The 27,028-nt window shown below is 53.0% G+C and overlaps 1 protein-coding gene and 1 non-coding gene across 4 annotated transcripts; one reads left to right on the forward strand and one right to left on the reverse strand.

The window, feature by feature from the left end:
- Positions 1-485: 485 nt before the first annotated feature.
- CNDP2 (carnosine dipeptidase 2) lies at positions 486-20,104 on the forward strand. Of its 3 annotated transcripts, XM_042962133.1 has the most exons (12): positions 486-556; positions 2,885-2,975; positions 4,575-4,718; positions 8,230-8,392; positions 10,814-10,902; positions 12,490-12,690; positions 13,768-13,852; positions 15,267-15,427; positions 17,222-17,386; positions 18,280-18,421; positions 18,601-18,748; positions 19,553-20,104. In XM_042962133.1, the coding sequence occupies exons 2-12, from the start codon at positions 2,916-2,918 to the stop codon at positions 19,620-19,622; spliced, it is 1,428 nt and encodes a 475-aa protein (XP_042818067.1). In that variant the 5' UTR covers positions 486-556; positions 2,885-2,915; the 3' UTR covers positions 19,623-20,104. The 3 variants fall into 3 exon arrangements, with proteins under 3 accessions (XP_042818067.1, XP_007084800.1, XP_042818069.1); XM_007084738.3 differs by lacking the exon at positions 486-556 and having other exon boundaries at positions 615-2,975; XM_042962135.1 differs by lacking the exons at positions 486-556; positions 2,885-2,975; positions 4,575-4,718; ... (1 more) ...; positions 10,814-10,902; positions 12,490-12,690 and adding an exon at positions 13,208-13,352.
- TRNAG-GCC lies at positions 5,821-5,891 on the reverse strand. The gene has a single exon. It is a non-coding gene; the product is annotated as a tRNA-Gly (tRNA).
- Positions 20,105-27,028: the final 6,924 nt, after the last annotated feature.

Here is a 27,028-nt window from a genome sequence, read left to right on the forward strand (position 1 = left end):
TCCAGAGACCACTGGATTTAAACACTGATACACCCCCTCCCCCAGAAACAGGGCCGCTGGGGCCCTGCGGACGCAGGGCCCGGAGGCATCAAACGGCACCGCGTGTGACCGGGCACAGGCGCGCCGCCCCGAGCCTGAGCGTGGGGTGTACGCCGCTCCCGGGGCCTCAGAACCTCACCATCCACGCACCCGACCCCAGCCCAGCGGGACCAAGCAAGGAGCAGGCAAGGAGTCGACCGCACGGCCGCAGCCCTCAGGGTCACAGCTCAGGAATTCCCCGCAGGTCTCCGAAATTGGGAGGCGGGGAGGGGCGGGGCGAAGCCGGTTCTCCAACAAGCCCGCTGATTGGTGGGTGGAGAGGCGTGGGGCGGGGCGACGCCAGCTCCCCTAGGAGCTCGGAGGTTGGTGGGCGGGACGGTGGAGGGGCGGGGCGACGCCGGCACTCCGGAAGAGGCCGGGGATTGGTGGGCGGGGCGGCGGGGCGGCGGGAGGCGGTCCCGCGCCGGGGGCGTGACTGGGCACGTGGTACGGAACCGGCGCTGCTGCAGCTGAGGGGGTAAGCGGTCTGGACGGGCCTGGCCGGGCGGTCCTCGGAGGGGGCGGACGGGTCGCGCCTCGGCGTGTGGGAGCAGGGACCGAGGTCCCCGGGGGAGTGGTGGCCGGGAGCCCCGGCTTGGAGAGGCCTGGCCCACCGCCTGGTGCGCGTGGCCAGTAGGGACCGGGAGAGAGGGTACCGCGGTTAAAAGAAGGCCCTCGCGGGGACCCGGCGCGCTGCGGGCGGCGGGCAAGACGCGCAGAAGACCGCTCAATCACTTCCTCCTGACGAGGCCCCCAAAAAACTCAAGGCTCTCTTTCTCCCCTGGAGCCTTTAGGTCGATGTTGCTGGCCGGCCGGGGCCCGGGGTCAGGGGTCCTTAGGGTCAGACTTTCAGGCGGGTGTGAGGCGGTCGGCTCAGTCTTGCTCTCGGCTTCAATTTCCCCATGTGCAAACTGGGGGTGGTCCTGTCCTCGGGCGGCCCCCCGCGGCATGGGCGGGGTCCCGGACGGTCATCCTCGTGCTGACCTGGTGTCACGAGCTGGAGAACATGAGAGACAAGGACTGGGACACATGTAGGTGTTTCCGGGTGGTTCCAGCTGCCACTAGCTTCATTATTTAAGTGATGGCACTCCCCGGGAAAGTTAGAGATCCGGGCATTTATTCTGAAAGCATAATATTTTCTCTTGTTCACTCCCACACAGCGCTTTTACCTTCACAAGTGGGGTTCAGCAGGGCATGTCAAAGGGGTCCCATCTTTAATGGTTTCCGGTCTGGATGGGGAAGAGGGGCAGGTTGGGACAGGAGCTCCTAGAACTGTGAGCGGGAGCGAGAAAATGGCCCTGGCCTGACCTCCTTTGAGCAGATTGGGAATTCAGAGAAGCATTTGCTTTTCAGGCAGCCCTGGTGACTTGGCATGGAGAGCTGAACAATCTGATCTCTGTTCCGTCTTGGGTAAAAGTGCGACTTAGGCAGATGTATCTCTGCCTTAGCTGGAAGGTGGTTGTTCATTTTGACCGCAAAGAATATTAGTGAGAAGATCCCACAGTGAGCTTGGGGTTTCTGGTATTTCATAACCAGGAACCCAAATGAAAAGCACCCAGTGTAGCATATGGTCCTAGATAGCTTCCCAGTTTACATGATTGGTGACAGATAGATGGGAATTTCACTTGTTTATGCTCATGAAATGCCTCTCCAGCATTTGTGGACTGACTTGTGTTTCAGATCAAAGCCTCAGGGGCAGCAGTCTTAGGTGGCTGGGAGGTGTGTAAATATTTTATGCGCTGAGAACTACGTAGCTGGAGCTGGCCGTTCTGAAATCATAGAAATCATACAGCACAGCTGGGGCATCTTTCTGTTTGCTAAGCAGCCGCCAGGCCTCATGTCACGGTATAGAGTCACTGCCGTGTTTAGCAATCACTTTGGAATCCTCTACCAAGAAAAAACTACTCTTCGACTGCAGTGTGTCAGTACACAGGCATTTAGAACTACCTGGATGTGACAGGACCTCGTCACTACTGCTGCATTTCTGAGATGTCTGGTGTGACTTGTGATGCTTCTGGCCAGTCTTGCCACTTGATGGAATTTGAAATGTCAGTTGAGGGAAGGAGAGGGAACCGATTTTGAAAGTCCCCAAACCAGAATCCTTTTGTTCCCTGCTCATTCCCACCTTTAGACGGCTGGTCAAGTGAGTTCCTTTCCCCTGTATGTGTTTGCGTGGCAGAGCAGGATGTGTTGGGTCTCACACATGAGAAGCTGGGTGTTGGAAAATGCACTCTGGAGGGGGGCTGAGTTCCATGGACGTTTCTTCATCAGGCCCGTGTGGAGGTTTCACATGTTGCCTTTGACCGTTTCTGGGCTCAGATTATCAACTTTTTAAATCGGACTTTCTTTGCCTTGGGTTTTGATTGTTGTGTTGTGGCTTTGTGACAGTAACAGACAGGATGTGACACTTCTGCTGCAGTCTTTGGAGTGATTATTTTGTCTGTGGTGGTAGTAAGTGGGAAGTTCAGTGTGTGCGTTAGAAAAATCTTAAGTGCTGATAAATCAGTGTTACTGGCAGCTGCCTACTTTTAATTTTCATCAGATTGTCTTCAACTCAGGCCCTTCCTTCAGTTAACTATCTTTTCTGGCCCACAATCTTGTGCACACGTTCCTTCTGAGAAAGGAACTGGGAGATCACCCTGAGCCTCTCACTGCTTGTGTGTGCACTGCAATCACTTCCTGGAGGCCTCGTGATGGCTGCGAGGGTGGAGTAGAACTTTATTGCCTCTTCGACCAGTGCCGTCCTGGCCCACTGCTCAGTCAGACCCGTCTACAGGCAGGACGGACAGGTTGTGCTTCCTTCCAGGAACCTGTAAGGCCCACGATTCGGTTGAAAGATGTCGGCCCTCACTACCCTGTTTAAGTATGTTGATGAAAATCAGGATCGCTACATTAAGGTAAGAGAATATTTATTGCAGTAAACGTTAAAATTAGGTTTAATCCAGTGGGGCTCAGAGAAACTGTCAAGAAGCAAATATAAGCTATGCCTTTTATTTATTTACTTATTTATTTTGGTTTGTTTATTGAGGGAGAGAGAGAGCAAGCATGAGTGGGGGAGGGACAGAGAGAGGGAGAGAGAATCCCAAGCAGGCTCTGCACTGACAGCAAAGAGCCCGCCTGACATGGGGCTCGAGCTCATGAGCCACGAGATCATGAGCTGAGCTGAAATCAAGAGTCGGATGCTTAACTGACTGAGCCCCCCAGGCACCCCGGAGCCATGCCATTTATATCAAGTATTAAAAATATTATGTAGACACAGGTGCCTGGGGGGCTCAGTCAGTTACGTGTCCAACTTCAGTTCAGGTCATGATCTCGCAGTTTGTGTGTTCGAACCCTGTGTCGGGCTGACAGCTCCCAGCCTGGAGCCTGCTTCAGATTCTGTGTCTCCCTCTCTGTCTGCCCCTCCCCTGCTTATGCTCTGTCTCTCAAAAATAAATGTTAAAAAAATTTTTTTTTTTTAAATTTTGTGTAGACAGAGTGAGACAGGTACTGTGTGATCTCATATATATGTGGAATCTTAAAAAGTAGAATGTGGAGAAACAAAGTGGAATGGTGGTTGCTGAGAGTTGGGGGGGGGGGGAATGGGAAGATACCAGTCAAAGGGATCAAGCTTCCAGTTATGAGATAAGTGGTTCCAGGGACTGAATGTACAGCAGGGTGACTGTAGTTAATAATACTGTGTTTTGTACTGAAAATTTGCTGAGAGCTTCCAGAGTTCTTGACACACACACACACACACACACACACACACAAATGGTAACCTAAAATGTATTATTTAGAGGTCTTCTCCTCTACCTTCTCATCACAGTATGCAAGTTACCCTTTAGTGTTTGACAGAAAGTCTTTATATATATATGTTCGTAGAAGTAGAAGAGCTCATCCGACATTTTTGTTTAATCTCTGCATGCAAATTCTTGTAGTACAGACTAAAGAACTTTAACTTTTTTTTTTGCATTTAGTCTGTTTTAAATGATTCAGTAATGTTATAAGTTCATCTGTTTCTTGACATGAATTTAAAGAATTGTGCTTTAAAGTTATTCTTGGAAGACACATTTCAGATGAAATCTGTGGTTCTCATTCTAAAAATTATACTTTAAAGAATTTGGCCGTTGTCAGCGTGGATAATAAGCTGACCTGGACTGTGAAGATGTTGTTTCTGTATGTTTCAGCTTTAATTTTGTTAGACTCGGACATAAACTTACTTATGGAACTTTGTGCATTTTACATTCATCTCGTGCTTAATGGTTAAAAATACACATTCTGACATTTTTCTGCTATTAAGCTGTAGTTCGTGAAACAATACAGTTTTTAAAAATCTTAAACAAAAAACCAGTGAGGTAGCTCTTCTCTTTTACATGTAGCCGTCACGTTTAAATGGAGCGGCCACAGGTAGGAAGTCAACTTGGCGTCCTCGAAACCTGGCAAAATCACGACTAACCTTTCTTCCTTAAGGGGCACCTTTTCACAGTCCCTTTTTGCTGATCATCCCCAAACAGAAACTCGCGGAATGGGTGGCCATCCAGAGTGTATCTGCGTGGCCCGAGAAGAGAGGTGAAATCAGGCGGATGCTGGAGGTCGCTGCGGCGGACATCAAGCAGCTGGGGGGCTCTGTGGAACTGGCAGATATTGGGAAACAGAAGGTAAGGGGCCGGCACCTGGGAGTTACAGAACCCTGGGGAGCAGGTCTGCCTGAGGGGTTGGTAGGACTCAGCACATTCTTAAGCCATCTTGCTTCAGGTAATCTGCTTGTCTTTAGAACAAACGGGAAAGGCCCGATTTGGGTACTAAACTGTGTGATTCCCTCAGTTGGACTGGGGCAAAGCTTTTGTAACACTCGGCATTTCTCTCCAGGTGGCAGAGCTGTTGAGGTTACTTAGAAATACATTAATATAATGGCCACTCTTAGAAGACAGTGGGGACCCCCCCCCCCCAGCAGAAAGCAGCCTGCATTCAAACCAGGCAGTCACATGCTACCCACGTAGGTGTAGAAGTAACGAAGCTTCCCGCTCACCGCACTGTGTCCCCTGGCATCCCAGGGGGTAGAAACGGCACTTTTTTAATGACTCGGTTCCTGAAAACGAGCACCTTTGTGTGGGGGCTGGGGGCCCAGCTGCATTTTCGTCAGGATTCTGACAGATGAAATCGGTTCGTTTTCTTCCTAACTTGAACAAACAGTCTCACTTCGTGGAACATTATTCCACTTTTTAGTTTCAGGTGATTTCAAGTCCCATGGTAATGCCATATTTCATAAGTTTGTAATATTCTTTTTTTTTTTTAATTTTTTTTTTTACATTTTATTTATTTTTGCTTTTTATTTTTTTTACATTTATTTATTTTTAATAGACATAGAGAGACAGAGCACAAGTGGGGGAGGGGCAGAGAGAGAAGGAGACATAGAATCTGAAGCAGGCTCCAGGCTCCAAGCTGTCAGCACAGAGCCCGACACGGGGCTCGAACTCACCAGCCGTGAGATGATGACCCGAGCCAAAGTCAGATGCCTAACAGACTGAGCCACCCAGGCGCCCCAACATTTTATTTATTTTTGAGAGAGAGACAGACAGCACAAGTGGGGGAGGGGCAGAGAGAGAGAGGAAGACACAGAATCCGAAGCAGGCCTCAGGCTCCGAACTGTCAGCACAGAGCCTGATGCGGGGCTCTAACCCGTGAACCGTGAGATCGTGACCTGAGCTGAAGTCAGTTGCTTAACCAACTGAGCCACCCAGGTGCCCCAAAGACGAAGGCTGCATTGGCCGGGAATCGAACCTGGGCTTCCCGCGTGGCAGGCAAGAATTCTACCACTGAACCACCAATGCCCCGTTGTCATATTCTTTTATATTGCACAGTGTGACAGGGTTGGCTTTTCTCGGTTCTCTTGCTTGATGATCTAAGTGTCCGGTGGTATCATAATCTCGGGGTTTTGTGTGGACATTCAGCCCCGTCTGGTCTTTTCACAAATGGAAGAACCCAGAGGCCCAGATGGGCTGTGTCTCTTCAGGGAACCCGCAGTCAGGTCATGACAAAGGAGATTCACACGTGGGCCTCCTGATTCCCAGTCCAGTATCGTATCTTTGAGATTTCTTTTGACAACAGATGTAATAGTTGATTTAAGATACACTGCATCTTCCCAGCACTTTTCCCCACTTGTGAGAGGATAAATCAAGTTTCTTTGTGTTATTTTCTTTTAGAAGCATAATTGACCGCTCCCTTACCTTTTTTCCCAACATGTTAAAAAAAAATCTAGGTGGTGAATACTTTGTCAGGGTTGTTTCATTACAATAGATTGATTCTATTTAATGTTGGTGTTACAGTGCATTCCTAAAGAAAGGGTGTCCACAAAACACAAATGACTGCTACGCTCTTGAATTACATAAGACCTGTTTTTATCAAGGAACTGACAGATTGCACCACTGTTAGAAAAGTTCTCCATAGATTCTGGGGGCTTCTCTCCCCATGAGTCCACTGGGCAGCAGCGTTCTGTTTCTTAGGAAGCCAGGAGGCTTGGGGCGGGTCTGAAGGCGGAGTTGGATGTCTTGCGTACGTGCAGAAGCTGGAGCGTCCCCAGGCTTCTGGGGGAGAGGTGACGTTTGGAGGGAGCCCGGGTCCTAGTGCCGGACCTCAGAGCACGGGTCCCTGGCGGGTGAGGCTTGAGGGCGGGCACGGACGGTGGGAAGGGCCGACGTGGGGCTCTTTGGCATGGGGCTCGCTGCTGAGGCTGGCTCAGGCCACGTCACGTCGGGCCCGTCTGCTGCCTGGGCGGTAGGATGGGAAGGGTGCCTGGCCGGTAGCTGTGGGGGACCTGGTCACCGAGGGCCTGACCTCCCGACAGAAGTGCTCAGGAAATGGGACAGTCGTGGTCCCTGAGCAAGAAGTGGCGTGAGGGAAGAAGTGAACAAAGTGCACAGCACGGCGTGCAACCCCCTGGGTGCCGGTGCGGTGAGCCTGAGGGCTGGGAGCTGGACCCACGTGGTGGCTGTGGGGCTGGGGCAGGAGTGGGGAGACACGTGCGGTCCTTGTCGAAGGCTTCTGCCCAGGCAGGTTCTCTGGTAGAGGATAACGTGGTATCCCCGTAAACCCTGGACTGTGTTTCTCAGCCAGACTTTATTCTTTCACGTTCTGGGAAGTTAGGGACATCCCGACAGAGTTTGCAACTTGCAACATGAATTTCGGTATAAATTTATCTATGGGCCCAAATGGCATCCTTGAGAATGGTAAACTATTGAGCATTTCAGCTATACTGAGTAGAAATTTATTTAGAGAAAATTTGTCATTTGAAAGTCATTATTTTTCTGAGGCCAGCTGAGGGCCGGATGCAACTAGTGTCACACGTCACGTGTGACCAGGGTGGTGAGTCTGAGGAACGATTCTTTGCCTCTCAGGGCTGTGGCTGTCCTTCCGTACTGGTGCGTGAACTCGGCCCTGGGGGCGGTTCATGTGGGTAAGCGACCTTGGTTCCCAGGCTGCGCATGGGTACTGCAGGGTCGCCAAGAGTTACGAGTTGAGAGTTGAGTATTTATGAGCGGGGTGCACTGGAAAGACAAAAAGACAAATCGTACAAGAATTCCAGCAGCCTGGCATGGTCCCCAAGGGACGTGTCCACTTAGTGCCGTGACTGATACCCTGTCCCCCGTTCTTGCGAGGCTGGGGGACACTGATTAGGCTTGGGAGGAAGCCGAGAGGGGGCTCCAGCTCCCACTGCCCGCGTTAATATGACTTGCTGTGAATTCCGTTCCCTTCTGTCCTGGTCTGCATCCTTTCCCGTGCATAACTGTGACCCACGTGCGGAATTTCAAACCTGTCTCCTGCTTGAAGATGGTAGTAGTTTTCATCCTTATTTTGGAAAATAATGAGCAAAGTTGTATCCCAAGCATGGCCTTCATAATATGTTTTGTCAATATAGACGTTTAAAAAAGTCAGCTTTGAAAAATTCACCAAACTCCCTGCGGTTGGTAAACATTATGTGGCCTAAGTGCTGTGGATTATGGGAAAGTAATTTGTTGTTAACTGATGCAGTTGAACAAGGTGTTCTTAAACTCTATAATGAAGGTTGATAAGAACAGGTAAAAATTCTCACGGTACTTTAATGGTATCTCCCATAAGCACCGAATTTTTGAAACAATGGCTGTCCTCTGTTGCTTCCTTCTCGTCTCTTAGCTCCCTGATGGGTCCGAGATACCACTTCCTCCCATTCTACTCGGCAAGCTGGGCTCCGACCCCCGGAAGAAAACCGTGTGTATTTATGGACATCTGGACGTGCAGCCGGCAGCCCTCGAGGACGGCTGGGATAGCGAACCCTTCACCCTGGTGGAACGCGACGGTGAGGGACGCTTTCCTCTAGCAGGGGAAGGGGAAGCATCTGGAGAAGCCTCTCTACTCTCTTGCCTCAGAAAGTAACTTGTTTTCTTTCCAGAGCAAGTCGTGTTCACATCACCTAGCAATTGGGTTCTGGAAGTTCCACACATGTGCACCAGTCATTGAAACATCAGAAAGCTTACCTGTCCTCGTGGAGAGGAGTATTTGTAGCCTGGGGTCTGTCGGACTTCTTCCCTTGCTGATATTTTCTCAGAAAACGTGTTCTGAATTCAGGTTTGCAGCCCTCAAAAGGTATTGCAGTCTGATACCTAACCCGGCATGCGGCTGCTTCCCGGGTGTGTTTCAGCAGCTGTGCGCCGGGACAGTAGGGAAGCACTGGTCTCTGCCCAAGCCCTGCCTCCCGTGGCAAGGGACATAACAGTCACTCAGTGATAGTCAGTGGCTGCCGCCCCGGCCACGTGCCCACAGGCACTTGACCGTCTTTACCGAGGACCCACCTCAGGCCGGCCTCTTTCTTCTTGTCCCTGTCCAGTATAAAGGTTGTTCGTGCACTCATTCCTGAGCTTCCCTGTCTCCATACTTGGCCATCTCTGGCCAGAGGAAAAAGCCCTTTCATTTGTACCTGGCCCCCTGGGGCAAAGTCCAGACCGTCTTTCATCAGAGCCCTTCTCACTGGATGCGTTAAGTTTCTGTTCAGACCTTTCCCCGGCTCAGCGTCAGCCGTGTTCATTACTGTGCACACTTGAGGAACCTTTTCACTTAGAGCAGCATCTCTGAGGAGACCCAGTTCCACACGGCCGTCGCTCTCGCGGTGCAGTTGTGACTTGCTGTTCGGCTTCCCTCGAGCGTCAGACCCACACGTCTGCGGGCCGTTCCGCTTGCCACTGTCCGGAACACAATTCCGTGTCTTTGCTCTCCGGCCTGCCCTTCCCCCTTGTTCCCTCTGTCACCGTCTCCCCCGCCACATGCACCGGAAACCTGGCCGGTCCCCCCCCTGCTCGCACACGCCCCGGTGCCTGCTGGGCCTTCTCCCCGGCCACCGCTCTTCCCCTGTTGCACGCTCTCCCGTGGCTTGTTGACGTTGTGGGTCCTGCCCCCCTCTTCTTCCTGCCACGTGATGACCGCAGCGTGATGTGTCTGTCCCGACACCTCTCGGGAGACTCCGTGGCTCTTCGGCCTCCCCACCCCCCCGTCTGCCCCTCATGGCTCCTCACCTGCGCCACGGGAACACCTGCTTGTGCATCGGCGCTGGCGTGTGAGGCCTCCCACTCGGCCTGTCCCCGGTTCTGACACACAGAGCGGCGCCCTCGGTGGAGTCCCGGGCGTGGGTGAAGCTGAACCAGCTCCTCACCTTGCAGTCAGCTGGTGGTGACCTGTGTCGCCTCGTCGGGGCTGGGGCCTGGAGGGAGGGAGCACGGCGCCTCCGTGCACCTCTGTCCAGCGCATTCTGGCTCGTCGGAGTGATGCAGTCAGTGCTTGTCGCGGGAACAAGGATGCTTTTCAGGAGGGCTCTGCGGCTGTTGCGAAAAGCCGGTTTAGTTGATAGAAAGAAATTCCCAGGGTGGTGATGGCTTGAAGCCTCACACCGCTTCGGGGTGGTCACGTTGAACGTGTCCAACATTAAAAGCAAGCCGAGGATGAGGAAGTCAGAGAACTGACTGCTCACCACAGACCAGGCCAGAGAGGGGCTGAGCCTCAGCCCGCCCTCGCTGGACTGCCGTCCTTCCTCTGTCCTGGTCTCCCTGTGCCGAGCTCTACACCGTGTGACAGGGGCAGGAGGAGGGTCTGAGCTTGATTCCCCAGTGTCCGTGGTGGCAGGCAGTGCCCAGCCCAGCCACCTCCCTCTGTAAGGGGTCCCAGGAGCGAGTGTGCAGTGGGGGGGGTGGGTCCTGTGACTGATTTCACGGAGGAGAGGCAATACTGTGTCCTCTGGTTTTCCAAGTGATGGCCTGGAGAAGTGAAGAGTAAACATGTTCCTTCCTTTACCAAATGAGGTTGAGGGAGACAGCTCTCTCTCGATGACGGTGCACCATGGGTCCTACATATGACCACTTCGCCTACCCCTTACTGCTGCCCGGTGGTCGTGGAAGTAGATTTTAAGTAGCTGGCCGGCTGGTAGTGACCTCCTGGGGTTGGGCCCGCAGTCCACGCCCCGGGTCAGGAGGAACATGAGCGCTAACTGCCGTGTCTGCGGAAGAAGGGGAGGGGAGCGTGGGGGCGTCCACGTGGCTTGCTCTTAGATCATAGCAAATCCTAATCTAATTTCGGATGGAGACGTGGGGCTCTTGATAGAACGAAAACAGGGCGCCTGGTTTGAAGAGGGGCTGCGTGTGGCGCGCGAAGATGGTATCGGATGAGCTCCAGAAACGCACTTTCTTTTCTACTTCATTGTGATCGTAACCGAATTTGCTGATTGCTGTTCTAGGCAAATTGTATGGGAGAGGCGCAACCGATGATAAGGGGCCGGTGGCCGGCTGGCTGAATGCCCTGGAAGCCTTCCAGAAAACGAATCAGGTACTTGAGCCATGTCTCACTGGCTCCGTCAGAGCGGTACAAAGCAGGGCTGTCTGTTTCTAGAACCGCCTGTGAAGATCAAAGGTCACCGGGATCGGAGAAAGCAAGGTTCCCCGAGACCGTATTAGCAGTTGGATCAGATTTAAGATTATAATTGTTTTCCAGCTTTAGGAATTGTTAATGGTTTTACAGTTGTTCAGAGGTCATACTCCTGATGACTCGGCAGGAATCCAGCCAGCACCTGAACTTTGAGTTTTCAGCTGTAGGTTCCATCTCTGAGAGGGCTCACCGACGGGCCGTGACTTGGGCTCCGTGGTCGTGGGCAACCCCTGTCTCTCTCAGGGTGGTTTTTATCTTCCTGAGAAATTTTTAGCTTTTGAAATATATTCCCTTAACTGTGAAATACCTTCTCCTTGTCTAAAGTTTAGAAAAGTAGAGAGGAAAAAGGTCCTAGAATCTCAGCTGTCCGAAGTTTTTTGTTTTGTTACTTTTTGATCTTTTCAGCTATTTTTAACCTAATCTCGATCAGTGTGTATAGAGCGTTCTTGCGGCTTGGTCTATCCTGTGTCATGATAAAACGAGAATAATGAGACAAGCATTTTTGTCAGAGGGTACAGTGGTAGATCTGGGAAGGGTCTGGGACTCCCCGGTCCCAGGTGTCATTTTGCACAGGAGGGAGCTGAGGCCCAGAGCCTCGGACTGGCTGGGCTCAGGGACTGGAAAGGCTCTCCTTCCTCCGGGGTCCTTCGGGATCTGGGGGTGACCGCGGGGAGCGTGGCCGTGTGCGGCCGCCGGAGCAGCGCCACTTAACAGTCGTTCCACCTGCCAACGTCCCAGGAAAGATTTCACTTGAGAGACAGAAGCAGGGGAAGCGAGGTAGCTGGTGCCGAGTGCTGTTTGGGGGCAGTTCTGAACCAGGACTCCACGGATTTGCATCCACGTGGGGCTCTGCCTTTTGTAGCCTGTGTGACCTTTGGCAGGTCACGTCACTCGGATGCCGCTTCATTTTCCCATCTGTGGAAGGGCCGCCTTCCTCACTGCACAGCTCTGGGGAGACCTGGAAAACCGGAGAGCAGGCGTCAGGGAGGCCACGTCTTACGGTTACCGTCCGCTCTTCGGGGAAAGGGCCTGTCAGCGTGTGGAGAGTGGGGGTCCTAGTGCAGAGCACCTGTGAATGGGAACAGCGCGTGGGTGGTGACTGGTGACTGACGCCGTGGAGACTGGTTTTCTGTGTGTCCCGGCCTGTGTTGTAGAGAGAGCAGCTCAGGCTTCCCTGGAGACGCCTGATTCACGCTGGGTGAGCGCAGACGTCCCCGGGAATAGGAAGTGTGGTCGCACTGTGGCATCCTCGGAAGGAGTCCTCCGGGTGGGGGTGGCTGGGTCCATGCTTGTCCCCCGACAGCCCGGCACCTGAGGGCGGAGGGTGGCTGCAGGGCACACACAGCCTGCCCGAGTGGTGGGTCTGGGGGAAGTTGAGTATTTGAGATTTGTGATTTCAAAGCGTTCGGTGGCTTCGGCCTTTTGTGTCTAAGAAGAAACAGCGCCTGAGAGCTGAATGCCTCCTAGTGCTCGTTTTCCCGTCCACAGGAGATCCCGGTCAACGTCCGATTCTGTCTAGAGGGCATGGAGGAGTCGGGCTCGGAAGGCCTGGATGAGCTGATATTTTCGCGGAAGGACACATTCTTTAAAGACGTGGACTACGTGTGCATTTCTGACAACTACTGGCTGGGAAAGAAGAAGCCGTGCATCACATACGGTCTCAGGGGCATTTGCTACTTTTTCATTGAGGTATCGTGTAGAGCTCTACGTGTTTGTGGTGTTTCCTCCCAACCCGTAGGCCCCCTTGCCCTTGCGTAGCCCCCGGTGCGTGGGTCCCAGGAAGGGAGCCATGCGCGTGATGGAGGCGCACAGAGCCCTCTCGGCGTCTGGTCGTTAACGTGACGCGACTTGGCGCTTCTCCGGGCGCGGACGGCACTCAGAAGTCAGTTTCACCCAGCTTGCAGCTAGGGGGTGTTTGCAGGATCGCCTCGGAGCGGTTGAGGAAAGATAACTGGTAGGTCGTTTAGAAGATTGGCTCGTGCAAAGCATTTTAGAAAGACTTTGAAAAGTCAAGATGTCCCCTCAGGCCCTGCCTGGAACGGAGGTCTTGAGGGAACTGGGTCGTTTCACTAGACGCCGAAGCCGCCGAAGCCGCCGAAGCCGCCGAAGCCGCCCGGGCGCAGGGGCGGGGCGGGCAGGCCCGGGCAGCTGAGCCCGGGTCCCATCCGCGGATGAGGTGCCTGGCACGCGGGGTGAACCGGTTCCCGTGAGGGAGCGTTTTGTGGGCCGAAGATGCCAGAGCGGCCGTCACCGCTGCCCTGAGCGCTTGGTCTCCCCAGACTGCTTCCCGGGCGGCCGGAGCAAGAACCCTCTGGCCGACAGCCAGATGCTCCCACCTCACCGCTTTACAGGTGTGGAGGCGCGGGCCTGGCGAGGCCTGAAACCTGCCCCTGCCCGCACGTTAGTGGGGGGGCGGGGGGGCGGCGGGCGGGGTCTGGTCCCGGGTCCTCAGGCTCAAGGTCCTTGCCGCTGCCGTTCGTGTTGCTGTTCCCTTTCAGCAGAAAGGCGCGGGGTCCCCGCGAAGCCTCGGGAGAGGGCTCTGGGTGCTCAGGGAGCCGGCCGGCGGCGCTCCCCCCACCCGTGGCCGACGTGGCCCGGAGCGCCGTCTTGTCCCGCTGCCGGAGGGTTGTCATTTGGGAAATGCCTTGCTTTGCCCCTGGCGGGAGCAGATCGCAGTCTTGAAAACTGTCGGGTCTCGTGACTGTCGCGTGCTGAGGATGAGCTCCCACCAAGCCGCAAGTGGAGGGGTCTCTTGTGTCCGTGCAGGTGGAGTGCAGCGACAAAGACCTGCATTCTGGCGTGTACGGAGGCTCGGTGCACGAGGCCATGACGGATCTCATCTTGCTGATGGGTGAGCACGGTTCCCGCCACTCCCTGCGGACGTGGGAGACAAGTTGGAGGGGCCTTGTTTCCAGGCTGTCCCCAGCATTTGGGGCTTGTCACCACCCTTTATGGTCCACTCTCCTCTCTTTCCCTCTTGCTCCCCCCCGCTGCTCCCTGTTCCTTTAAAACATGGACACGCTTCATTTCTGCCCCTGTCTCCCTTGACCCCCTTGAGTGTTGCCTGCCTGGCCCCTGAGACCCGACTGGGGCAGACCCTGGCTTCGCCAGGCCCTGTGGGAGCCGTCCCTTAGGATCACTTGACCATCCTTCCGCTGGACACGGCTGTGTTTCCCGCCCCTCGGAGGGCACCCCCTCAGCGTGTTTTATATTTTAGCGGCCCAGCGAGGGCTCCTGTGCGCTCAGCTCTGTGGGAGCGGGGCCCAGCCCAGTCCTGGTGTCCTGCCAGTTTGAGGCTGGATGTGGCTTTGCCATGATTCGGTTAAGTTCTGTCTCCCTCCCTGTCAGCCTCTCCTTCCTGGGACTAGAGTCTACTCTGTTCTACTTGTCTTCCTTCTCCTTTTTTATATAAAATTTTTTTTAAGTTTTTAAATTTATTTTGAGATGGAGAGACAGAGCGCGAGCAGGGGAGGGGCAGAGGGAGAGGGGGAGAGAGGGAGAATCCTAAGCAGGTTCTGAGCTGTCAGCACAGAGCCTAATGTGGGGCTCGAACTCACAAACCATGAGATCAGACCTGAGCTGAAGCCCAGAGTCGGACGTTCACCCGCCTGAGCCACCCAGGCGCCCCTGCTTGTCTTCCTCCTTAGCTTGGGAGCAGCTAGTTTCTTGTGGAACATGTATTAAAAAAGAAATGTTGGCTAGCATAGTGGCTTTTACAGGGAGCCTGCTGGAGGCAGTCTGCTCCGTGTGTATCCTGGTCTGTGACTGTGGACGCGTCACCTGCCCTTCGGCGTCTTGGTGTCCTTGCGTTAAAATGGGAAGGTGATGGGGCGCCTGGGTGGCGCAGTCGGTTAAGCATCCGACTTCAGCCAGGTCACGATCTCGCGGTCTGTGAGTTCGAGCCCCGCGTCAGGCTCTGGGCTGATGGCTTGGAGCCTGTTTCCGATTCTGTGTCTCCCTCTCTCTCTGCCCCTCCCCCGTTCATGCTCTGTCTCTCTCTGTCCCAAAAATAAATAAAAAACGTTGAAAAAAAATTAAAAAAAAAAAAATGGGAAGGTGATGCTGCTCACCTCACTGGGTTGTTGAGCTATTTAAACTATCGATGATCACACGTGCCTAGATGGTGCTTGAGCGCTCCCTCATACGTGCCCGGAAGACGGTCCTCCTCGGCCCGTGGCTGGGCGGACAGGCTCCCGCGGCGAGCACCGCCCTGTGGGAGCTGCCTGCCTGCCTGCCGAGCGCTCCTCCTCTGTGTGCCCTTCCAGGCTCTCTGATGGACAAGAAGGGAAAGATCCTCATCCCAGGCATCAGTGAGGCGGTGGCCCCCGTGACCGAGGAGGAGCTGGCACTCTACGACAAGATCGACTTTGACCTGGACGAGTACACCAGGGACGTGGGGGCAGAGACTCTGCTGCACGGGTGCAAGGTGCTGCCCCCCCACCCCCCGCCGCCTCAGCCCATCCGTCCGCAAGGCCTCCCGACATGCCCTGCCCAGGGGACCCCGGTGGGAAGGAGCCCGAGGTGCCGGCAAAGACTTGGACAGGTCCTTGTGTCCTGGAGCCCTCGGTTGGTGCAGATGCTGGAAAGCGGCGCATTTTCGGGCTTGGAATTAGGAGGTTTTTAAAAAAGTCACACGATGGCTTTTGACGACTTAGGAGCTAGAGAATGTGCAGGGAGAACACATAGTGGCAGGGCTTTTGCCTTATTTGCATTTGTTGGATAATTTTTACCTCTGGGCCCGGGGATGACCCAAGGCATACCTGATAGCCGGGTGCCATGGTGGAAACCGTTTGCACAGAATGGTCACTTAACTCTTAGGAGAAAACCGTGTTACCGTATCTCTTCTTCTTAGTCAGGGTACGTCTGGTTTAGCCAACGTGAGTTGGACTGCAGCAACAGACCCCGGGTTGCACGAGGAGTGTGGCCAGGCTCAGCCCATGAGTTTCACCTCTCCAGGAGGCAGATGGGCGAGGGAGGGTGAAAGGGTGTGGAGGCCACTGCAGCGCAGTGCGCCTGGGAGGGGTGAGGCCCGAGGGGTGAGCGGCAGAGCAGGGCACGGGCGAGGCAAGCTGTCTGGGGGGAGGGCTGGCCAGAGGAGGACGGAGAAGGCCGGGCGAGCAGGCCTGTGATGTGCTGAGGAGCTCACGTGCTCTCCGGGAAGATGACGGACGCGGTGGTTTTGGGCAGAGGGACGGGCTGATCAGACCTCACTTGAGGGCAGACCGTGGCAGAGGCTCTACGGGTTTGGAGCTGGGGCCGTGGGGTGGGGAGACCAGTCGTGCTGCTGCAGGGGGGAGCCTGCAGCTGGTGTCGTGGGGACGGGAGGGGCGCAGAGGCACCTTGGGCACAGGCACCCCAGAGTCAGTGGGTCGGAGCGGAGGCGGGGCAGCTGGCGGTTGGGTCCTGAGGCCAGGGGACATTAGTCTGGTGGGGGGGGGGGTGGTGGTGAGCCTGGAAAAGTGGGGCTCTGAGCAGATTTCTGTTTCCTCCTGCCGCCTTCCGGTTAGTGTCTGTGTTTACGGAAGCGGTCTGCCTTAGGGCCAGGTATCACCTGGTCACAAACAGAAAGTCCACGCATTAGGTGGCTGTCACTGAGGAGCCCCGGGGACCCTGTCAGGTTCCTCTCTGCCAGGTGCTTGTTCAGGTGGCTGCGTGTCTGTGGTACCTGTCATACGTTTGGGAGATGGGGGCTGCTTTGTGCCAGTCCCCTTGGCAGAGGGACGATGTTTGTCTGTGGTCACTGGGCCCAGGAGACAGTGGACGGTCCTGGCTTTGCTTTCCAGTAGGAACCACGGCCGCATTCTGTGCCCTGTGGGCCCAGGGCCTCGGGGCTCACAGGTGGCCTGCGTCGTGCTGCCCTCCTCCTCCCGGTTCCTGATGCTTCTGATGTCTGTGGGACTACGGCTTACCCCTGAATTCTGCGGGGCTGGCGGGAACCCCGTGGCTCTTCTATTCTGCGGCAGCACAGAGCCACGAGGAGGCATGGAGATGCCACCCTCGAGGCCGTTCAGAGTGGCACAGTCCCCTTGTGCTGTGTCACAGCGGGTACCAGAGCGCACTGGGGCGGGCTCACCCGTCAGCCCTCTAGGGTCTGTACCTCCCGCCTGTGATCGTGCCCACCCCAGGCTGGCCGGTGACTACGGGCGACTTCCAGATGACATTGGCGTTTCCTTCGTAAGTAGGCGGTGCTGTCACCTGCCCCACTTTGCTGTTTTTGCAGAAAGACATCCTGATGCACAGATGGCGGTACCCGTCCCTCTCCCTCCACGGGATTGAAGGCGCCTTTTCTGGGTCGGGGGCCAAGACTGTGATCCCTAGGAAAGTGGTGGGCAAGTTCTCCATCAGGCTCGTGCCGAACATGACTCCTGAAGTTGTGAGCGAGCAGGCATGTGAGGGAGCTGGGACGCCGGGAGGGGGGCTTGTGCCTCCGCGGAGACTCCGGGGGTGAAGATTCCCAGTAGGGCGCTGAGCAGCTAAAGATACAAACTCCAGACCCACACTTCCTGCTTCTTGACTCTTGCCAGCTCTGTAATTACTGAATAAGCAGTTCAGAAACTGATGAAAGATTAAAGGCCATATAAAAAGCATCACGTGTGACCTTTGTCACTGCTGAGGCATGCTAAAACCTGACCTCTGACCTCATCCTAAGGCTTCAGATCCCATGCCGACTGGGCCGAGTATGTTGGGTGAGGGATCCGCAGGAGCTGTGTCTGGGCTGTGGTGAGGAGCGGAAGGGCAAGATTCTGGAAGGGGAGAATTCCAGAGGGGGGCAGATTTGGGGAGTAGCGGCCCCACCTCATCCAGGAAGATTTCCTGCAGGTAACTGAGGACTGAGATTGCCATCGGGTGTTCCGCGGTCTCCACTTTTGGTCTAGATGTGATTATTATAAAGCAAACCAAGAGACTTCGTAAAGCCTTGATTTAAGTGTTATCATGTGGGAACATCTATGTAAAGGGTGAATTGCTTGAAATTAAAGCTTACCTTTTACCTTCAAATGGCTGGGTTTTGTTTCTTGATAAAATCCATTTTTTGTTATCACAGTTATGCTCAGCATTTAGCAGCAGAAAATGAGACCCACTGAGGCTCTTCGTAGACTAGTAGAGTCTACAGACTCTAGCACTGTAGACGTGTGCTAGGCTTATGTAGCCTAGCTGTGGACCTCTGTAGGCTTGTCATCGGCCCATCGTAGACTCACTGTAGACCACTGTAGAGTAAATCTCTAGCACCGGATCAGACGCCAGGCTAATAATACATTGTGTCTCTCACTTGTGGTTCAGGTTACGAGCTACCTGACGAAGAAATTTGCTGAACTGCACAGCCCCAACAAGTTCAAGGTGTACATGGGCCACGGTGGGAAACCCTGGGTGTCGGACTTCAATCACCCTCATTACATGGCTGGGAGAAGAGCCCTGAAAACAGGTCAGACTTCTCTCTGGGGACGCAAGCAAGGGCCCCGAGGGGAGGCCGTGTGTGGGCGGGGCCCTGCCACCAGCCCACCTTGAGAGCGGGGCTGCCGGCTGCAGGCCGCACACAGGGTCCGGACCCTGCATCTGCAGTGGGCGCCCGGCCTCACCATCTCTCCTTCTGTTCTCCCCCAGTGTTTGGTGTCGAGCCGGACTTGACCAGGGAAGGTGGCAGTATTCCTGTGACTTTGACCTTTCAGGAAGCCACAGGGAAGAATGTTATGCTGCTGCCTGTGGGTTCAGCCGATGATGGCGCCCACTCCCAGAACGAGAAACTCAACAGGTGAGGCTCTGGGTCCTCGTCCTGAACCGGGTTCGTGTCCTCATGGCTGCCTCCTCGCTCCCCGCCTCCTCCTGTCCTGTAGCAGAGCGGGAGGGAGCGGTTTCTGTGGCCCCCCGCCTGCAGGGGAGTGAACGCTTCGGGGGAGAGGCGGGGGGGTGGGGTGCTCCTGGAGGTGGTGGGTCTTCCCCAGGAGGCTCAGCCAGTGGTGTGTGTTGATCTCAGGACTTCATCTCTGGCTGCTAAAGAACCTCCGCCCTTTTCCTGTTTGGAAAATCCCAGTGTCGTTGCCGGCTGTGCTTCTGAGCCCTTTTTATGTGTTCCTGGCTTATGCAGACGTGCCGAGGGCTCTTTTAACCAACAGGGATGGAAGGTGGTCTCTGGGTTAGCGGCAGTGAGGAGCGCTCCAGGCAGGGATGACCCGTGGGCATTTCGGGGTAACGGGGGTGGGCTAGTCAGGGGCGAAAACAGAGGCGAGACCCTGCTCAGAGGGCAGAAGGAGGGCCCAGAGACCTGGGTGTCAGGGCACAAGTTGGAAGCCTCTTATCCAACACACAAAAGGAGGGGCTGTGATCAAAGTAAGGCTTTTCTTATCAAGTCCTGGGTGAGGCCCCCTATACTCTGTGAGGCCGGGCCAGGACTGGTCCCTAGAGGAGCGGTTGGACTGGACCCTGCACTCGAGAACCAGGTTCTAGAGGCCAGCGGAACTAAAAACCAGGGCAGGACGGTGGGCGTCCCAGAAAATGCCGTGTGCGCGCCTGGACCTCTGGACACCAGCCAACACGATGGCTTGTTCTTCTCCGTTAGGCTTAACTACATAGAAGGAACCAAGATGCTGGCTGCGTACCTGTATGAGGTGTCTCAGCTGGAGAAGTGAGACGGCCCGTCTTCCCCGGAGCACTGCCGGAGGAGTCCCGCCCTCTGCCCCCGCCCCGTGCTCTCTTCTGATCGCTCAGGAGAGCAAAGCCCATCTCTCTCCTTTCCCTCTTGTCAGTAACAGACTGGATGACAGCTGAGTTCTCAGAGGTGGTCAGCGTGAGGGGCTCTGGAAAATAGCCAAGATCTGAAAGCACACGTTCTGTGGGAGGTTCTGGTTGGCATCCAGTTGGGCTGAACAGAGGTCTGGGTGCTTTCTGTCCCATCTCTGCTTCCTGACTCAGGCTCGTGCGCACTCAGGATATTAATCGGGGGGCCACCCTTTCCGATCCCTCGCTGTTGTGCGGTTCTGTCCTTTCTCGAGACCTTAAACCGTGACTAGTGTTTCCTGTCTTCTCTTCATTATGATTCCTCAAAACCTAAGCCTAAGTGGAAGGATTCGTTGTTCTCAGTATGTGCTGCTAAATAAAAAGTAAAAACGAAGCGTCTGGGAGAGTCCCTGCCCCTGCCCTCACTCGCAGAGCACGCCATCCTGTGCAGGGGGTGTGGGTGGCTATGTGGGCTCATGGTGGGGGGAGGGGCTCCTCACCCACCCACACCAGGAGAGCGGACTGGTGACACCAGATGTGGTTCGTTGAGCCCCGCGGCCTCTCTCACCCTCACTCCTTGGGTTCTCCTCCGCAGAGCCCTCAGGTCCGGGCCCCCCCCCCGTTCATCTTCCCCCGGCCCACCCATAACCCTCTGCGAGGCTGGTCCGAGGACAGCCTCTGAGGCCACTCACTCACCGTGGACACTTGTGCGGCTCGGCCCTCTGAGCCACCTCGCTCCGGGCCTTTGCGCTTTAGCTCTGGTTTCTAGTCGGGGGGTAGAGCCCCATGTGGTGCGGAGGGGATGGCGCTCATCAGTGAGCATTCCAGAAGTTGTTCTGCATCTGGGGAGGCCTCTGAACTGCAGAAATCCAAAGCTTGTCCGTACTGTCTTACTCCACCAACAAAAACACAACCGCCTGGCTGGTCTCCCATAGAAAAAGCTAGCACTTACAGGGCCCCATCCTTGACCCGGAAGGCCACGAGCTGAGAGGAGCTCCTCAGACCTGAACCTGAAGGGACTGGAGCGTCTCCGCGTCACGGAGGGAAGGTCAAGTTCAGTCTGCCCGTTCCTTGCGGTAACAGTGTCAGGAGAAGATGACAGACGTGTCAGAATCCTTACCACGTGTATTAGTGAGGACATAGGCCGGGCAACTGGGACCAGAGGCTTCGCCACGACGACCGTGTCCACGTTTGTCCTCGTAAGGTCTGCGCGGGTAGGCCGGGCTGCTGGCAGCTCTTCTGTCATTGGGGGCCCGCTTCCCACGGCTCTGTCCCGTCACCGCCCCTGGTGGCTGCTCCGGTGCCCCCCGCACTTCAGCCTGGGCTTTCAGGCACAATCCAGAGTTCGCCCGTGTTCCTTCCACGTGCCTCTGACTCTCGGGAGGGGTCACGTGGCCACTTGTAACTGCACCAGGGCCGGGAAATGTGCCTGCTGAAATTCCCATCACTCCGTAGGCGTGCCGTCACATTTGTCCCAAGGAAATCAGAAAAATAGACTGCGTGGCATCAGATAGAGGAAGGATCCGTGGGGCACACTTTGTTAACTCAGTTCTCTGAGGGGACTTTAACATCTGCATCAGTCCCTGCGGCTTCAGGGAGCCTGCTGTGTGGGCATCAGGAAGCAAGCCTCATCCAACGTTGTTCACGCCTTCCTTTCTTTTCCTTTGCACCGTTTCCCATCAACACGTGACTGTGGGCCGACTCGGACAGTCAGTGGAGCCTGGTACCGTCCGTGACCAGGTTCACAGTCAGCATCATAAATCACCTGCATCTAGGAGAACCTGTCAATCTGTCATAAGACAACAGCCCCTATATGGAGTGATGCATAGAAAGATGGTTTGCAGAATTCCACTGACCTATGTTTGAAATGGCCTTGGTGGACAGGCTGCTTCAATGTGCAGCTTGAACAGTTATTTAGTAAGAAGAGAAGTTCCTTGGAGTAACAGATGCTCATGGCCAAAGCCTGCTTGAAAGGGAACAGTGTGGACGTTGAGCCAGATGTGTGGTGCAGATGGTCCTGTGGCCCCAACCGTGCGTGGGGAGAGATCAGGGACCAACCTTGGCCAGGACAACCCTTGGAGATTTGGATTCACGGTCTGGTGTGTTTGGAAAGATCTCTCAGGGCGCCTGGGTGGCTCAGTCCGCTAAGCGTCCGACTTCGACTCAGGTCATGATCTCACGGTCCGTGAATATGAGCCCCATATCAGGCTCTGTGCTGACAGCTCAGAGCCTGGAGCCTGCTTTGGATTCTGTGTCTCCCTTTCTCTTTGCCCCTCTCTTGCTCACGCTCTGTCTCTCTCTCTCAAAAATAAATAAACATTAAAAAAATAAAAAGAAAGATCTCTTGAGGTGGTTTGGAGACATAGCCTGTTAGCGGTTGTATTGTGTCCCCCTGCAAAATTCTTACAGTGGAGTCCTAATTCCCATTACCTCAGAACTTGACCTTATTAGGAAATAGGGTCTTCGCAGATGCAATTATGACAATGCCATACTGGAGTAGGCGGGCCCTAATCCCATGGGACTGATGACCTTATGAAAGAGGGACATTTGGACACAGACACGCACACAGGGAGAAGGGCATGTGCAGGTAAGGGCAGAGATTGAGTGATGTGTTTGCAAGATGAGGAACACCAGCCACCAGCAAGGAGCAGAAGCTGAGAGGCCGGGAAGATTTTCTCCCTTCCAGCCCTTAGAAGGAACCAACTGTGCCCACACCTTGATCTTGGACTCCCAACCTCTGGAACTGGGGGAGAACAGGTTTCTCTTGTTGCATCCACCGGCCTATGGAACCTCCTTGTGGCAGCCCGAGCAGGCTACCTCGGGGCCCGCCGATGCTGGTCTAGCTCCTACGTAACATTCCTCCTGAGGGCCCGTGATGACAGAGCAGGGGCTCCCATACCTGCCCAATGTCATAGGGTGTGTCCCCTGCCTCTGTGTCAGCTCTGCTGGCCTTGGGCACACGCACTTGCTCCCGCTCACAGGTCAGCCCCTCCACACGTACGCGGTGAAGCACCTGTTTTGTCACGCTGCCTGAGCTGCCCTGATGGCCTTCAGGAACGTCAGATGACTTCCGGGCCCCTACTTCATCCCTTTATCTGTGCGCATGAGATGCCTTGTTCCTTCCTCTGCCTTCGGATTGAATGAATCTCTCTGAAGCATCTTTGTTTTCCAAATGTGAATCGGTCCACTATGCCAGCCTTGTCTTTTATGGGGGTGGCGGTGGGAGCACAGCCAGGCAGTTTGCAGAGCGATCGCTAGTTTGGGCAGCTGAGGGCCTTGATGAGACCTTCTCTTCCCCTTTCCTTTGAGGTCCAGGGGAATTTCTAGAGGCTGCGGAACTCCAGCCCAATGGATCCCAAACTAGGAAGAATGGAGAGTAGACCTCCGACATCCGGAGTCTAGGGGACAGGGTGCCGGACTGCGTTTGTCTAAGGAGAGCGTGTGCCGTGCCGGTGTGCCAGGTGGGCAGGGCAGATGCCCGGGTGGCCCTTGAGATGAGCCACTTCAGGTGTGCTAGACACTCATCGTCTCCACCTGACGGGGGTGAGATCTGCAGGATTTTCCAGTAGTTTCTGCAGTGCCTGGAATGCAGTTGTGCTGCGTGAGTGGTGGAGTCGGGTGTGGACTTGAGGCCCCCACGGCTGCTCCGGGCAGGCGAGCTAGGACATACGACAGCGTGCTTGTCCATATTCGCTTTTTCTTCCACAAAAACCAATATTCGTAATAAAACCACAGAGCAGAACTTCTGTTGAATGCAGAAAGCCAGGTACAACTTCGAGGGAGGATGTGGATAATCCTCACCAAACCCTGACATTTGGTGACATCTGGTGACATTTCTCACCAAACCCTGAACTCTCCCGCACCCCACCAACATTCGTGTGCATAGTTCTGGGGCGGAGGCCCAGGAATCTGCATTTCAGGTGGTAATTCAGTGATTTTTGGTATATTCACAGATATGTGCAAATATCCCACAGCTGATTTTAGGATATTTTCATGACCTCATAAAAGAAATCCTGTACCCTTGTCAATCTCTTCCTATTCCCCAGTGCCCACCTCCAGCCCCAAGGAACCCTTCATCTATTCACATCTCTTCTAGGGCTCCCTGTGGTGCAGGCAGTCAGCTACTTAACAAGAAGCATTTCTAAGGAAAGAAAAGTTTATGATTAGGACAAACTCCAGACTCTGTTTTTTAGTCTAGAGGGAGATCAGTTGAGATTTTTCTGGATGTTGGGTTTGGAGCATCTTTAGATGGTGGAGTGGGTGTGAGTCTAGTGAATTCCTGCCTTGTGGTTGGTGTGACCGGTGATGGCCTTGGGTGTTCTGGTGAAGTTCCTGAGTGGCCCACCCGGCAGCAGACAAGAAAAGCTGTCCGTACATGAACCGGTGTAGTGATTTCTCTGAAGTTTGTATCAAGTTGTCCAGCTTCAGTTTCTAGGGCGTTGGGAAGAAAGGGAAGTTTTCCTTTTTAGCAATTCCAAGTCAGAAGGGTGGGAGAAAATTGGAAACATTAGTTTGGAGAGTTGTCGCCAGCTATTGGAGGAAACTGAAAAATTCAGGACCCAGCCTAGTTTATAGGTGGATAACAGAACCTCAAAGACAATGACTGGGTCTAGGATCTGATAATGAATGTGTTGCAGTTCTGTACTGAAACACAATATTCTCTCTACAGTCACCCCCATTTCGGTCAAATGTGATCACAGTAGGATTAATGTGTTTGTAAAGTGAGTCTAGTCCCATTACACTTGGCCGGATAATTTACGTAAGTGCAACAAGAATACTGACTGGTCACATAGGCTCTTTTTAAGTCTGCTTTACCAGAACTTTCCATGAAGAATCTCAGATTAGACTTTTGAAGTCTCTCTAGACCGGGAAGCTAAGCCAAGGACTTGTCATCATTCTTTGCCTGTAATACCAACAGATCTGGGCGAATTCCTCTCTTCTGTGGTCCCCAATATATATTCTTATTAATTAATTTTTTTATTGAATTATAATTAACATACGGTGTTATTTTCAGGTCTACAACATAGTGATTCCCCAGTTCTAGACGTTACTCGTTGCTCATCGTAAGTGTGGTCACCAGACAACGTTATCGCGGTAATATTGGCTATATTCCCTATGCTGTACTTTTTCAACTCTGTCACTTACTTATTTTGTGCCTGGAAGTTTTTACCTCTTAATCCTCTTTATTTCACCCATCTCCTCCCAGCCTGTGGCAGCCACAAGTTCTCTGATTTTTAAGACTCTGTTTGTGCCTTTGTTTTACTTTTTAGATCCCACATGTAAGTGAAATCACATGGCACTCATATCTTAAGTTTCCTAAAATCTGCCAGAAAATATCCCTCCTTACTTACATGTACTTACATGTAAGGCTGGAAACCCTGTAAGCAAGGTACCAGGCTGGTTTTGGGGGGGCTTCATTGGTTAGATAAAGTCGACTTTAGTTCCTTAAAAGTGGTCATATCTGATTCTATATGCATATTATTCTCCAATATGACATTCCAGTCAAGGCTTTGGTAATCAATGTTTTAAATTATATTTTCTTATAAGGACAATGCATTACTATTTAACATATGAGTTTGCATATATATATGTATTATATAGAAATATTATATACATTGCATATGTGTGTGTGTGTGTGTGTATACAATTAAATTATATTGCCATGGAAATAAGAACACTCAATAAGAGTTTACAGATTCCAGAGGGATCAGGCAGGGAGAAAAGCATAAATGTTTTAATTCCTGTTTACAAAGATAATTTATCGGATTACTGTAAGTTATAGATAGCTTAAGAAGAGAAAAAAGGGGGCGCCTGGGTAGCTCAGTCAGTTAAGCATTCAACTTTGGCTCAGGTCACGATCTCACGGTTCATGAGTTTGAGCCCCCAGGTTGGGCTCTGTGCTGACAGCTCAGAGCCTGGAGCCTGCTTCGGATTCTATGTTTCCTTCTCAGTCTGCCCCTCCCCTGCTCATGCTCTGTCTCTCTGTCTCAAAAATAAATAAAACATTAAAAAAAACTTTTTTTAAGGAGAAAAAAAGGGCTTCCTTAAATCTTAAAGGAGCCAGTGATATTTCAAACAAAAAGTTTAAAAAATGACTATCATCATCATCGGTTTGTTCAGACCCATGTAGTTAACTTTTTGTTTTGCTTGATTCTGGGTTAGGGGTTTTGTGACCGCATCAGCCTTCTCTTATTCTGGAAATCCTTGTGCAATCACGTGGCAGGGTCTCAGGGCTCGAGGGACGCCACCGTGGAGTGTCCTTGCTACGGCAGATCACAGGTGTTCTGGGAGAAGGATCAGAGTGAGACAGCAACTTGTCTGAGGATGACAGAGACTTAAAAATGACCATGGGTAAACATGTGTTGAAAGCTCATTTTAAAATGAGTGAATTGACAAGGAAATTTGGTTATTTCTGAGGCACACAGCATTTTAAAGTAAACGTTGGAGGGGCTCCTGGGTAGCTCAGTCCATTAAGCCTCCTATCTCATGGTTCATGAGATTGAGCCCCGCGTCAGGCTTTGCACTGACAGTGTGGAGCCTGCTTGGGATTCTCTTTCTCCCTCTCTCCCTGCTCCTCGCCTACTTGTTTTCTATCTCTCTCTCAAATCGATAAGCATGAAAAAAAAAAGTAAACATTGGTATTATGATGGATTATACATACAGTAAGAACATTGATAAATTTCTAGAAATTGTATACAACTTCTGAAATACTTGTATTAGTAACACACACCTGTACAAATACAACTTAAAGAAGGTTAAACATCACTTGTTTGACACTGCTTCTCCTGGAATCCAACATGTCCAGTGGGCCTAATTATAATTTAATATCACTCCCAAATTTTTGATATTTTCCAGAGACCCTCTGGAAAAATTCCAATATTGGTTCTAGATCAAAAAGACTTCATGTAGAATTTGACTTTTGGAAGTTATCAAAAATGTCCAAAGGTTTAAAACTTGATTAAATATGATCAGAGGTCACTGTGAAATAATACTTGGTTATCTATTCAACCAGAGTGACCGTTTAAAAATGTCAAGGGCAGACCAGAAAGTTGCCTGGTTTGAAAAACAAAACAAAACCTTTAGTTCTTTTACTATTGAGAAGATTCAACCTTCTTAAGTCATCAAAGACCTGATTATGACACCAGAAAGTACAGGGGGTTATTTTGACAAGGCACATAATCTTCATTTTGTAGGCAGATTATTCAACACGTAAAGAACAGTCTTCTGCAATAATCCAAGATAATTTTGTCCTTTTAATAGAGAAGGAATAATACATTCTAGTTTTATATAGGCACACTCTTGATATTAAAGCTCTTAA

The sequence above is a fragment of the Panthera tigris genome, chromosome D3 (genome assembly GCF_018350195.1).
Source record: "Panthera tigris isolate Pti1 chromosome D3, P.tigris_Pti1_mat1.1, whole genome shotgun sequence".
NCBI lineage: Eukaryota > Metazoa > Chordata > Mammalia > Carnivora > Felidae > Panthera > Panthera tigris.

Bases quoted from the DNA above. Each gene is read 5' to 3' on its own strand.
- CNDP2 (XM_042962133.1), top strand. From the start codon at position 2,916: ATGTCGGCCCTCACTACCCTGTTTAAGTATGTTGATGAAAATCAGGAT. The intron at 12,691-13,767 runs GTATCGTGTAGA...GTGTCCGTGCAG, and splicing joins TTTGCTACTTTTTCATTGAG to GTGGAGTGCAGCGACAAAGA. The intron at 18,422-18,600 runs GTCAGACTTCTC...GTTCTCCCCCAG, and splicing joins GAGAAGAGCCCTGAAAACAG to TGTTTGGTGTCGAGCCGGAC.